The sequence below is a fragment of the Chenopodium album genome, chromosome 13 (assembly GCF_948465745.1).
Source record: "Chenopodium album chromosome 13, dcCheAlbu1.1, whole genome shotgun sequence".
NCBI lineage: Eukaryota > Viridiplantae > Streptophyta > Magnoliopsida > Caryophyllales > Amaranthaceae > Chenopodium > Chenopodium album.
Window position 1 is genome coordinate 11216544 of NC_137846.1, and position 13831 is coordinate 11230374.

At 34.4% G+C, this 13831-nt stretch overlaps 2 protein-coding genes across 2 annotated transcripts; one reads left to right on the top strand and one right to left on the bottom strand.

Annotated features, from left to right (window-relative positions):
* Window positions 1-416: 416 nt before the first annotated feature.
* Window positions 417-3641, bottom strand: LOC145576296 (putative prefoldin subunit 4). Its single transcript, XM_081634074.1, has 3 exons — window positions 3531-3641; window positions 3324-3434; window positions 417-1010 (listed from the first exon to the last, which is right to left on the bottom strand). The coding sequence occupies exons 1-3, from the start codon at window positions 3537-3539 to the stop codon at window positions 750-752; spliced, it is 381 nt and encodes a 126-aa protein (XP_081490200.1). The 5' UTR covers window positions 3540-3641; the 3' UTR covers window positions 417-749.
* A 5685-nt stretch (window positions 3642-9326) lies between these two features.
* On the top strand, window positions 9327-13336 carry LOC145576299 (protein NRT1/ PTR FAMILY 1.2-like). Its single transcript, XM_081634075.1, has 3 exons — window positions 9327-9540; window positions 11723-12237; window positions 12376-13336. The coding sequence occupies exons 1-3, from the start codon at window positions 9370-9372 to the stop codon at window positions 13211-13213; spliced, it is 1524 nt and encodes a 507-aa protein (XP_081490201.1). The 5' UTR covers window positions 9327-9369; the 3' UTR covers window positions 13214-13336.
* The last annotated feature ends 495 nt before the right edge of the window (window positions 13337-13831 follow it).

A 13831-nucleotide genomic window follows, 5' to 3' on the forward strand; every position in this document is an offset into this window, starting at 1 on the left:
AATATTTTAATTTATTTATTTATTTTTTCCTCCTTTATTTTTATTTTTATTTTATTTTTATATTGCGTTTGAAGTTTAGGAGGAAACCATTTATTATACGTAGTACATTTTACAATACCTCATAATAATGAAAATCCAGGCTTCAAATTTGGTTGACAAAAACTCTACTACTACTGTCTACGGAGAAATTTGTATGTGTTGCGGAGTAGAGCTACATCTTAAAACTACAGTAGTTCACACTCTTTATATTGCTTACAGATTACTCAACTCTCGTATATTGATTATTGCTGCAGGATGCAACTATGCTTCAAGAATTTTATTGCGTGGATATATAATGAAATTGCGTTTGAATTGAGCAAAACTTCAATTTTGTAGAAATTATTTTGTTCTGTAGCTGTTAGTTCCACACTTCACAGTTACATCTGAATCTCCAACTTGATTTCTGACTTCTCAATCTATGTTCATTTTTGCTACACAAAACAAGAGTTTATAATGAAAAAATAAAAACAATTCTTGTAAATGAGAACATTAGAATAACTTCATAGCAAACACTACCTAGTGAAAAGTAGTTGAATCCACAAATCCCGTAAATTAAACCTAGGCTCTGAGATCGCTGGAACTCCTGCAGATTGCAACAAATGTTGTAAATAAAAAGGTATAGCCTTCACAAATAACTACCCTTGTTCAAATTAAAGTGATCACTTGGACACTGAATCCCTCAAGAGGGGATAATAAGGTCAACAATCTCTTTACTCTTCCTCTAGATTGATGGAGTCCCCAAACTTGCCATACAGGATCTTCTTCAAGTCAGCCATTTGTGCGGTTATAGATTCCTTCTCTTCTTCAAGTTTCTCCAAATTTTTTTCAGTTAATTCTTTCATCTCTTCTAGCCTAGTTTCTACTTCTTCCTTTGGCACATGAGCAAATACCTCCCCTATTTGAAAGCGTACTATTTCCTCATCAGTCAAGATGAGCTCATTGCTTGCATCTTCCAAATTCTCACATTTATCCTGAGAGGAAGTCAGATAGCAAATTTATTAAGCAGAGGAACCTAACATGTGTAATCACGATAGAGAATATAAATCACATTCAACTAGGAAATAAAATCGGAGAGATCATATGCAATGAAGTATGAGCTGATCAAAGAACCAAACACTGTCCACATTCAAGTTGAATTGGGGCTTCCCCTTTGAATTTCAATAAAGCTTTCAGCCGGAAACCCGGTCAGCCTTCACAAACTTTGAGATAATTCATACACTTCAGAAGTTGGTAGCTGATCACATAACGTTTAACAAAATCTGAGAAAAAAAATGTGTGAATGCCAAAACCTTCAACACTAGGCACTAATTGTCCAGGGACGAAATTTTATCCCCTCTCTAATTTTTCAACATGGAAAGGAATTCAAGCCTTCTACACCAGGCACTAATTGTCTGGCATTGGAATTTAGTTCCCCCACCATCCCCCCCCACCCCCTCCCTCCCTCCCTCTCACCCACCCGAAGGCCATACAAAATCAAAGACACATTAACTCACTTAGTCACTTAAAAGTCACAACAATTCCCTAGAAATAAAAAAATATCACATGGAAGCTTATAATAACCAAGAAAAACATTTCTAAATCTATAGAAAATAATTTCTACGTTCTAGCAAATTACATTAGGTACTCTAAATAATTTAGATGTCTTTGAAAACAAGAAATCTGGCCATAGAGATTTAGAGTTGGGTTGTTGTAAGAAGCAAGGGAGAACAGAAGGAAAGGTACATTAAAAGACAATAACATTGAATGTACAGATTTATAGTAGTGCTGTTATAATTTTATAGCATTTCTGTTCTTGGAAGTACAACTAGCAGCAAGGGAGAACAAAAGGAAAGGTAAAATTTAACTTTGCATTTTTGCAACTATCATTATATTAGAGATTGAAGCAGGAGATTGGCATCCCTCATCAACCCATCCCCTGCCCCCCTCCCTCAACACACCAAAGGAGCCAAAGTTCCAAACATTGAAAAGTAAAAAAGAAAACAATAGATGCCTATTACAACTTCAATAAACTTCTGCAGTCCAGTAATTTATATAGCATCGTTATCAATTTGTTATCATAAACATCTTAACACCAGCTAGCCAGCTTACACAGTAAACACATCTGAAGCAGAACCGCTTAACAAACACTCATAGTTCAACAGATAAAAATCAAAATTACATATAGGCTGCCTCCAAAAGTGACAATGGCCACTTCGCATAATACAGATGGCTTGATTTTCAGTTACCTCACAGGCTCACATACAAGCTGCCCTTAGAAAGATTAAACAAATAAAACATCCTTATAAATGGTTGTCAGTTATTTCTAATAGTGAGTTACATTTACATACCCCAAAATGACAGCATATCTCACCTATCATTTTAATTTGTGCAATACAAAATGTCTAATTGTTCATCCATCAAACTATATGATCAATGCAACAGTAATGTAGTATTTGAAGCAAATTCAGCAAATAGCAATGCTATTGTTGGGAATATGCATCCCAAGTCCCACATGGAAGAAATAAGGAGGAGGAGAGCTCCTTATTAATGAGATGTTCACTACACTAGTATGAGGCCTTTTGGGTTGTGCCCAAAAACAAATCCGTGCGGGCTTTGCCGGCCCAAAGCGGACAATATCATACTAGTGGGTGTGTGAACGTGTGCGGCGGCCCTAACAGCTATTATCTTAAGAATCCTCAAAGTCAAATAGCAAGCAGATTATACTTCAATATTAAGATTAACTACAATACGACTTGTCACAACTTATCGGTTTCAATAACTACTTTAAAAAAGCATAGCTCAAAATCACCATCCTATATTCCTATGGACATGGCATCAGAAAACATACAAAGAAGACAATTTTTCGCTTTTGTCTTCAGCATCCTTCATTCCATAAAACTCGTCCTAGCCTTATTCTAATACTGAAACTGGATGACAAGCTAAATTAACAAAGTTGACACAGTTCCAACAGTACTCATTTTTAATCAGCCACTACCTCTACAACCAAAAAAAAAAAAAAAAAAAAAAAAAAAAAAAACCTAATTTTACTAATGCTATAGCAATTTCCAAGTTTCCTTGCTTCAATTAACCCACAAAACCTAAAAATTATACTACCATAAAACTCAAACAATCAATAATTATTTCAGTATTTATAAACCTAAAACACATTAATTAATTAAATCAATAACTAATACCCAGATCAAATATATCCCCAAAATTCAAAAGGCAAATCCGAAATTTACACAAAAATTAGAATCATAAAATAAGGAGCAAATATAAGGCAAATTGAAAGGAGAGAGAAACACCTTGAGGAATTTAATCTCATCGATTAGCTCATGAAATCGATTATTGAGCTTACTAAACTTATTGATATTCTGCTGATCTTCCCAAGTAACTTGGGTCTCTGATCCTGTACCCTGAAATGCAAAATTTCCAGCAAAATTCAGACACACAAAAATCACCCAAAAAACATAAACCAACAAATAAAGTAGAAATTTAAAGGGAAAATTTACCTGCTGCATATTTTGATGAAAAAGTTAAGAGAATGTTTGAAAATTTTGGAGTGGTGAAGTTTTAGTAAGATGGAGACGATTGCAAATTTGCAATAGAAGGTTTGATTGTTTGAAGGACTAATCGTTCAAGTATAAACCCGGATTGAATATAGTGAACTCCGTCCGTATCGGGTGGGCTTCCCACTTACCATTTTTTTAGTGGGCTGTCAAGTTCATATTATCATATTTTTTCCGTTTTCTTTTGTTTGTAACGGTTTGACTTTTTACATTATTCATTTATTCACATACTCTATTATGATTGAATTCAATAATTATAATTGTAAGAAAAAACTTAGTCACGTGAGGTGTTAGATTCGTCTTGATTAATGATTTCATTATATACAATTTTACAGTATTTACTTATTGGTAATTAAGGTTATCTGCAATTAAATGCATTGGCAAATGTGAAATGTAAAGTGTTGGAAATAAAAAGAAACAAATGAATTGTATTTGTGGACGATAAAGTTTAGGGATACACTATACTACGATAGACTTTTGGATTGACTTGTCCATACAAACGCTTAGGGTATAGAGCCCCTTGGGTACATGGTATTTTCGTAGAGGGCTAAATACGTAAGATCTTACTATTGGTACGTCAAATTAGATTAATAAAGTTAAGCTAAATTGAATTGAATTGAATTGCATTGAATGAAATGGGTTGAAATAAACATTTGAACGTACCTATTTAAGCTTAATATATAAAGCTGACGTGAACTAAAGATTATTAAGAGCCAAAATAATTGATACAAATTCCCAATAGAAACAAAGAATCCAATATCCTCCAAATTTTCTAAACTAGTTGTGCTATGCGTCTAAGGAACGCGCTTGACAAAACCCTTAAAACAACCAATTTCAAGCCCGTGGTTTCTCAATACCAGCCATCTCAAACAACTAAACCCACTGGGTCGCCGACAATTATTTGAGTGGGTTGTCTTGCTCCTCAATCGCCGACGAACCATCCCAGGTCACCGAGGTGCCAACGGCGATCTCCCAAGCGACTTGTTCACTAGCGCGCTATTCTTCTCCTATAGTAGCAGCGATCTTTTGGGCTTGGGCTCTAGTTCTTCGTCTGATTTCACGAACGAGCTATGAGGTCGAAGGTGGTAACTTTGTTCTTCGCTCTTTTATGTTCTCCAAGTATGACAGAGGGTTGAAATTTCTGTGTTTTGGTCTGCCGAGAAATGAAAATGATTTTGTTTTTCTATGGAACCTCGCCATATCCCTTAAGTTAAACCTTGTAGCTTGCGCCCTAAAGTTTCGTGATTATGAACAAACTAAAGGTTCGTGAAAATGATTTTGTTTTTTTTTATGGAACCTCGCCATATCCCCCTTGTAGCTTGCGCCCTAAAGGTTCATGATTATGAACAAGCTAAGGAGCTTTGCTCTTTAGTCATCATGCTTGATGGTAACAATACTAGATCCCTTTATAGAAGGGCTTTAGCCGAAATCAATTATTATCAACTTAAAGAGGCCCATGAAGACCTTGGCAAAGTAGCCAACGCAAAGCTTAACAATTAAGACATCCTCCGTGAGATGGAGAAGGTGGAGGGGCTAAGAAGCAAAGCTAGCAAGCTCAAGGGTAAAAGAAGTACTTAGGAGTCCGACCTGTCCCATGCTAGCTTCAACAAAAAGGGGAAGGTCAGCAAGCCTTCAATCAGTCTAGAATCTAATAGGTTACCTAGTAGCAAAGCTCAGAGTGAGGTAAAAGACTTACTCTCCATGGACGCTACTTGTATTTTCCATTTGTCTTATTTGGATCTCAGCCAAGGAAAAACCTTGAATTTCTTCAAATATTCTACTGTTTCATGGATGACTGTACGAGTGAAGGAAAATACCACCTAGGATGGGAATCACATATCTCAAAAGGCAAAGGACTCAAAAGTTCCAGAAACCTTGTGCATGCCAATTAGGATGGTTGGTCCGGAGAAGAGGAGTCGTGCCAGAAAGAGCCAAAAGAAAAAGGCCAAGCGACCTATGGACACTGCTGTAATTAGTCATGTTGTTGGACGGCTGTCGTTGAAAAGTTAGATGATCATGTCTCTACTGGCCTAACTTCTAGCAGCAATGAGGGTTCAAGTATCGAGGATGGGAGAGCGGTACCTACAAGAACTTTAACTACCACTGATAATGCTGATGTAGCTAGAATCCGTAGTTTCTAACGACAAAGACCCCATGAACTTTGAACTCGACCAGGTGCAGTCTTTTCCACCATCCTCTACCTTCACGTTTATTGCCACGTTAAGGAAAAATGGAAGGCCAGAGGTGAAGAATAAGAAAGGAAAAAGGTACTTCATATTTTGTTTTTGCAGGATCAATAAATGCATGGGAACAATTTTAAAACATCTTATGGCTAGTACTGGCAATAAATCTTCTCAACCACAACATTTGTTTTGTCAAGTAGTTCACTATGTTTGTACCCCCAATCTTTGTTTTAATTCTTGTATTAGTATGGTTAAGAGAGTTAAATACTCTCTCTATAGTCTCGAGTCAGTTGACATCTAGCCTCCTTTTGCTCTCCAAACCCTTTTGAAGAGTGATAGGTTGTCATACACTTGTCAAAAATAAATTCCTAACAAAACCAACTAACAATGTAGTAGGGTAAGTAGGGTCGAATCCACAGAGAGATTGCTATTTAATCTAACCTCTAAGAATTTGGTGAAACTAAACTATGTCAAGAAATTGGGATAAAAAGATAGTCTAAATTAAAATAGGAACAAAACAATTAATAAAAAGGCCTAGGTTATGGTTCACCATGCTTATAGTTCTAAAAACTATCAAAATATCATTAACAATTTAATCAATCAATTATCTTGAGCAATTAATAAGCCTACGGTCGGGTCTTAACGCTCTCAATTCAACATATGTAGTTTGGTCGCTAACATAATCAGAACTGCTAATTGTAGGTAAGCCTCTAAAAGTAGGATCTTTCGATTCAAACTCTTATTAACAATAATTAATCAAACAGTTGATCAGGTTGCAAGATTAACAATAAAACACTATCAATTAGGGAAATCAATAATGAAAATATCAAAAATATCAATCAAGATTCATAGTATAAACATGGATTCCCAAGCCATAGAAATAATACTACTCAAGCATGAAATAAATAATAAATAATAAATAATAAAAACTAAAATTAAGGAATAAAACATAATTGAAAGCAAGAAATAGAAATAAAATACATCAATGAATTAAAATAGTAAACCCAATAATCATGGAAGAATCCATGGAGATGCCATGAGAAATTAGGGTTCAAGAGAAAAATAAAGAAGCGTTGTTTTTAGAAAATAAAGCATAAGAGAAGAAAATAAAATCCTCTCCATTATTTATATTAAGCCTAATCCTAAATAAAATAAATAAATAAAATAAAATAAGGAAATAAAAACAACAAAAGTCGTCATGTGATTGGTCGCTTGGAGAATCAAAGTCGGTGGAGGCCGAATGACCCAAGTAACTGCACGCCAGACCCATCGCCTGATGGGTGCCCGATGGTCGAGTGATCAAGGGCGATGACGACCATCGCCTGATGGATTTCCTGCGGGCCAAGCAGCTTCATGGGCTCGTGTGTGCAGCAGCCCATCGCTCGATGGGTGGGCGCTTGATTGGCAGGTTTGCAGGGCTGACTTCGAGTGGCTGTAACTTACGATCCAAGAATCATATGAAGGCGTGCGACCTATCATTGGAAAGCACTTCAATTCTAGTTCCAACCCGACTTGAATCACCTCAATCCGATCTGTAGAACTCGAGTTATGCCTGAAACAATGAACAAAGGTCTTTTTTCGCCTCATCGTTCATTAGCGTTCTGCTTCATTTTCAACTCAAATTCATTTCCGAAAGATGCATAGCGACCCTTGTGAATGCTATGTTCATTTATCATGCATATAAATCTCAACCTAAGCTTACATAATCACATATATTCTATTGAGCGAGCTCGATTCATCAACGTTTCATACTTTCATTATCCGATTTTTCCAAAACCACTTTGAAGGCGTCCAAATAGTTATAGAAACTACCTGAAATATTAATAAAACACAAACGGAGCGTAATAGAGCTCAAAATGGACAGCTTATGCATTTGCGACCAAAAACGAGACTAAAAGACCTAAAAAGCTACTATAAACTTAGCATAAACGTGTTTATAAATCCTATATAAATGTGATTCATCAAAGAGTCAGAATGCAATAAAACAAACACTTCTCACCTTCACTTCAAGTTCAACATTAAATAGGATTTGAGGTGTTATATCCAAACCTAATCTCTTGTTCTGGATATTCGTCTTGTCAGGGCATGTAGGATAATGATAACTTACCCATGTACTATAAATATACTTATAGAATCACTTAAATATAATTAAGCTTTTACATTCTCTCTAAACTTTTTGACATTCGATCTAGTCCTAAGACTACTAGAAAATTCCTACCCAATCTATATATATATTAAAACTCAATGGGAAGACATGAGCTCGCCACGTGTCATCATGACTAGGCAGATGATGTGGCGTCATGTTATTTCTTGAGTAATTCTTATAACTCCTAATTTAAGAGGAAGTTTAAGGTGATTAATCACCACCATTATTCTCTTGATAAGTAACTCTCATAACCCCCCATTTAAGAGGATGTTTAAGGTGATTTCCTTGATGCTTGAGATTCATCTTCTATATTCTTTCATGTTTCTCTATAAATAGAAAAAGCCTTTTTTTGATTTTTACACTTGAAAAATACATCAAACACAAAATTCTAAACACATTCTTTATTGGACATAAGACCATAAGTTACTTGACTCAAACCTACATTATTCCAGAAGTGTCTTTGTGTAGAAGTGGTGTGTTAACCTTAGGGTTCGTGCCAAAGAATACAATTGAGCACCTTGGTTGGGTCGGAAATTCGTTTTCAAGTCAGTGATTTGCATTATGATACACCGATATTGTTCCATTGTTTGTGAGATTTTTTTTTTATCTTATTTAAATATTTTTATACTGGCTGTACTAGACTAATACTCATTTATTTACAACAAATATAACTAATTTAATCTATATATGTAATTTATCACATAATTTTTATTATAAAATCTTATTTATAATATACATATAATGACCCGGGGCATTGCCCGGGCCAAAAACTAGTTAATAATATATTTCTAGTAATTCGATCCAGGACTTTCACGGTTTCAAGTCATAATAAGCTTGACTTTAAACACTAACCACCGTGCAAAACGTTTTTAGATTATATTTAATAAGTTTGGGTGAGATTGCCATAAAGAGAACGTGATCGTCTGGTCCTACTAAAAATAGCAATGAGCAATTATTGCACAAATATATATTTCATATTTAAAAATATCTAGGACCCAAAAGACTAATCAAATATAGTTGATATTGGAATATATTTTTTGTAAAGCTCGCTTAAAAATTCTTACATAAACTCAAGTGTAAAATTACTAAATACATTGCACGGCGTAATACATATATACATATTATCTTGAAGCTTGAACAATCTTGTGTGCAAATGGAGGATGAAAGTCTGGAGCAAAGGCTTATAAACGAGCATCAACAAGAGGAAACGTTTTCTAAGAGAAACAAGGGTAGCTTTATTACCTTGCCATTCATCATAGGTAAATTAACAAAAACTTGGTACCTCATTTTAATTATATGTATATCTTTGCATATTTTTTTATTAGTAATCACCAAGAAACTTGCATTAATTAGTTTTGCATGATTCTGTTGTTCGTAACCAAATATATAAATTATTGGATTGGCAGCAAATGAGTCATTTGAGAAGTTAGCAAGTTATGGATTGACGACGAACATGATAGTTTATTTGATGAATGATTACAAGATGAGCTTAGCCAAAGGCCAGAATTTGCTCTTCTTATGGACAGCTGCTATCAATTTCTTGCCTATAGTTGGTGCTTTTGTGGCCGATTCTTATCTAGGCCGTTTCCTTACTATCGGTGTTGGTTCAATCTTCAGCCTCTTGGTATGTTCATCTCTAATTTTATGTTCATATAATAATACTCTTGATCTGTTTATTGTTGTTAATCACTTCAGGGGTGTAAGTTATTCGGATAAATAACATTTATATTTAAATTGGATCTAATCGAATAATTAATTTTGATCAGACTTTTGTTGTACTACATACGTGTAGTATTGATTGATTATTTGTTGACTATTCTAAATTTCTTATTATCATGTCTAACAACCTTTTCTTTATTGAGGAAGATTTATTTCCTTGAGATTATCACAGATCCAAAATTTATTTCCTCTTGAAAAAAAATGATGGAGAATTGGTGTTTTATTTCTCTGTAAATTGTTTTATTACCAAAATTGTGAACTCTTTATTTCTTTGAAAGAAAACTGTGAACATTTTGTTAAATGAATTTTCATCAAATGGGAAAGTAACTCACTATATTGCATATATTCCAAACAGGAAAAAAAGATTTTAAAAGTTTGGAAATTGGCCGAATTTAAAATACATATGTATTATTCGGTATTGAAATCAAGATCATTTTTTGCCGTAGAAAAATCTAAACTAATTTTACAAGATAAAAAATTTCGTTAATGAATGTAGCTAGTCCTTTTAAGCTAACAATCCACAAGTTAGATCTGCCGCTGATTGTGGGTGATGGTGGTGGTGGAACCACCACACAATGCGTTCTTTGTCAAATTACTAGCAAGATGGACATTGTTAGGTTAATGTTAATGGGTTGCTAGGGAGTTTGTGGATAATAATACGAGTAGTAATGAATTAATGTGGAAGTTTGTGAGGATTGTCGTCACTTGCCAATTCCCAATTTCCCATAATTTAAAACTTAATCCATTTGACAGTGTCACAGACACACATTATGTGCGCATAGTATCCAAAATTAAAAAAATCTAAATTATTTGTTTTTTTTGTTTTTTAAGGAAAAAATCTAAATTATTTGTTTTTTTGAAGGAAAAAAAATACTAAATTATTTGTTAAAAATATCGTATCTCTTGTAATTAGTACGGACTACAGAGTTCCTGTGATGTATAGTACTTCGTACTCCGTATTTAATTCGGACCATTTAATTATTATCAACTTACAATTTCTTTCTCAAGTTGATTATTTATTTATAGCATCTAAAACAAACGTGAAGTTGTGGTCTAGCATTGGAGTAAAATGAAGCTTTCATATACTTCCTTAGTTCTAGGGTTCCAAATATGTATTTGATATACTAAATTGATACTTTTTAAATATGTATTTGATATATATATATATATACTAAATTGATACTTTTTAGTACATTATTATTCTTTGTGTGGTATCATGTATGATGAGTAAGGATTAATTAAAATGAGGATATTCTTTTTTAATTTAAAAATACAAGTTTACATTTTTGTGGTTATATTAATTAAATGCATGGTAACCTTGACATTGCAATTAAAATACGAATACACATAATGAAATAAGAGTAAGTGGTTTCTTTAGAGCTAAAAATATTTTGTATCTAAAGCAAACTACAAGGAAATTAGATATGATTGTTGAAAACAAGCTAAATTACAAAATGGTACCAAATCCAAACAATGGCAACCACATTACATTTAAATCGCATGCATGTAATTGACACTTTGTATATAGGGCTCAGATATAGGAAAAATGTATGAAGAAAGGATTTTTGTTATGAATTGACAATAAGACAATTAAGCATATTGGTTAAATTATTAACGCTTGTCCAAAGTGAATAATTATTTTTAAAGCTCCTTTTTTCCATTGATTAAGAATCAAAGTTGAATTGCCAAGTTAATTAAACTTATATAGTAATGTCCTTTTTGTTCTTGTTCTAGAAAATCTTATACACCCTTCAATCCTTTTTTGTTCTTCTCATTTGAAATCTTTCTGTGTTGTTACAATTGGAAAGAACAAAAAGGATCGAAAGGAGCAAACAAGTTTGTTGAAAGATAAGTTATGGGAAATTCTTTGTTTCTCATGGGGGCATTTTCGTAAATAAATCAACAATTTTTCCATTATTGTGGGCTCCACAATTGAATAAAGTTGTTGGTTTATTTACGAAAATGCCATGTGATGATGATTTATTTACGAAAATGCCATGTTTCTCACTATGAGAAAGTGGGGCATTCCCGATAAGTTATCTTCAGTATTTATTTTTATGGTGTAGAATTAAATTTTCTTAACACAGGGGATGATTATCCTTTGGATGACAACAATAATCCCTGAAGCCAAAACCACAGCAGGAACGTACGCTCTCCTTCTGTCCTCCTTTCTTTTCATAGCAATTGGCGCGGGTGGTGTTAGGCCTTGCTCACTAGCATTTGGAGCTGATCAAGTAGACCAAAGAGAAAATCACAAAAACAAGACAATTCTTGAAACTTTCTTCAATTGGTACTATGCTTGTGGTTGCTTTTCTGTTGTAATCGCAATGACAGTAATTGTGTACATCCAAGATCACTGGGGTTGGACAATTGGTTTCGGAGTTCCAGTGATACTTATGTTCTTATCGACGCTCTTCCTCTTCCTTGCTGCTCCTTACTATGTGATGAATCAGGTAAAAAGAAGTCTGTTTAGCAGCCTAATACGAGTTGCTGTTGTTGCTTTTAGAAACCGAAAAATGAATGTGCAACCTCTAGGATCAAGTGTTCATCAGTACTATCATGAAAAAGATTCGACAGTAATTGTCCCAAGTGACAAATTAAGGTCAGTTTCTTTTATCATTATAACAACAATTGTATCTCCAACTCTATTTTAGCCGTCTAGGCCTTTCAAATTCGTTACTCGTGCCAAAAGTTTGTGAAGAAATCGATCTAACCTGTATTTGATCATTATTGATTTTAGGTGCTTAAACAATGCTTGTATCATTCAAGACCGCGATCAAGACATTGGTCCGGATGGCCTGGCCAAAAATCCATGGACACTATGCACGGTGGAGGAAGTTGAAGAGCTCAAGTCTCTCATTAGAGTCCTCCCAATTTGGTCTACAGGGGTGATAATGTCCATACACGCGAGCCAGAGTTCATTTGGGCTGCTACAAGCGAAATCCATGGACAGACACCTAGGGCCGAGTTTTGAAGATCCTGCAGCCTCATTCATTACATTCACAACCATCGTGATAGTAGTCTGGATTCCTATCTATGATCGCGTACTCCTCCCCTTAGCATCGTGGGTTTGTGGCAAACCCGTTACCCTTAGTGTGAAGTTGAGGATGGGAATAGGGCTATTCTGTGCATTCATGTCTATTTTGGTTGCTGGAATTGTTGAGAACGTAAGAAGGGAACGAGCCATTCCTCAAGGGCTCATGGATAATAACGGACAGGCAGTCCTCATGTCCGCCTTTTGGTTAGTACCCCAATATATCTTCAGTGGTCTTGCTGAAGCCTTCAATGCTATCGGGCAAAACGAATTCTTCTACACTGAAATGCCGAAAAGCATGTCAAGTATAGCAACTTGTCTCTTTGGTGTAGGAATGGCCGTTGCAAACTTGTTGGCTAGTTTGATATTTAACTTGGTGAATGATATAACAAAGAGAGGAGGAGAAGAGAGTTGGGTTTCAAGTAATGTCAACAGAGGTCATTATGACTATTATTATTGGTTTTTAGCTACAATATGCTCCTTCAATATGTTGTATTATATGATCTGTAGTTGGTGCTATGGACCTGTTGCAGGAGAAGTTTGATAAACTATTCACAATATTTACCAATTAGAGTTTGGTAAACAAGTATACGGGTAAATGTATATAATCTATATACGAGTATATAACAATTGGTTAAATTGTATATGAATAAATTAAATTATCACACTCCCTCCGATTTTAAATACTTGCTCCACTTTTATTTTTCAGCCGTTTTTAAATACTTGCTCCATTTCCTTATTTGAAATTCTTTTACAAAATTTGATTCGTTTTTCTTACCTAATGGACCCAACATAAATTATATTTTATTAATTTCACATTTTCTCTCCTCCAATTCTCTCAACTACTTTTATTTTTTTTGTTTTGTTTTTGTTTTTGTTTTTTTTTTTTTTTTTTATAATTTTTTTCCCCAACCCCGCTACCTCCATATTTATTTACTTTATCCAATTTCTCCTAAAACTCCATACATGTAGAATTGGAGCAAGTATTTAAAAACGGAGGGAGTATTATATAATCTTATACATACTCTATTTTCTTATTTTATTATTGCGAATTTGCGACATAAGTACAAATAAGAATTATGTGCTAGGCGTTCCCCTCGTGAGGAGGAGGGGTGCCTTACGCTTTCCTTTTTTTCTTACCTTAAAAAAAAGTACAAATGAG

Bases quoted from the DNA above. Each gene is read 5' to 3' on its own strand.
- LOC145576299 (XM_081634075.1), top strand. From the start codon at position 9,370: ATGATAGTTTATTTGATGAATGATTACAAGATGAGCTTAGCCAAAGGC. The intron at 9,541-11,722 runs GTATGTTCATCT...TTCTTAACACAG, and splicing joins GTTCAATCTTCAGCCTCTTG to GGGATGATTATCCTTTGGAT. The intron at 12,238-12,375 runs GTCAGTTTCTTT...TATTGATTTTAG, and splicing joins GTCCCAAGTGACAAATTAAG to GTGCTTAAACAATGCTTGTA.
- LOC145576296 (XM_081634074.1), bottom strand. The intron at 1,011-3,323 runs GTGTTTCTCTCT...ACTTCCTCTCAG, and splicing joins ATGAGATTAAATTCCTCAAG to GATAAATGTGAGAATTTGGA.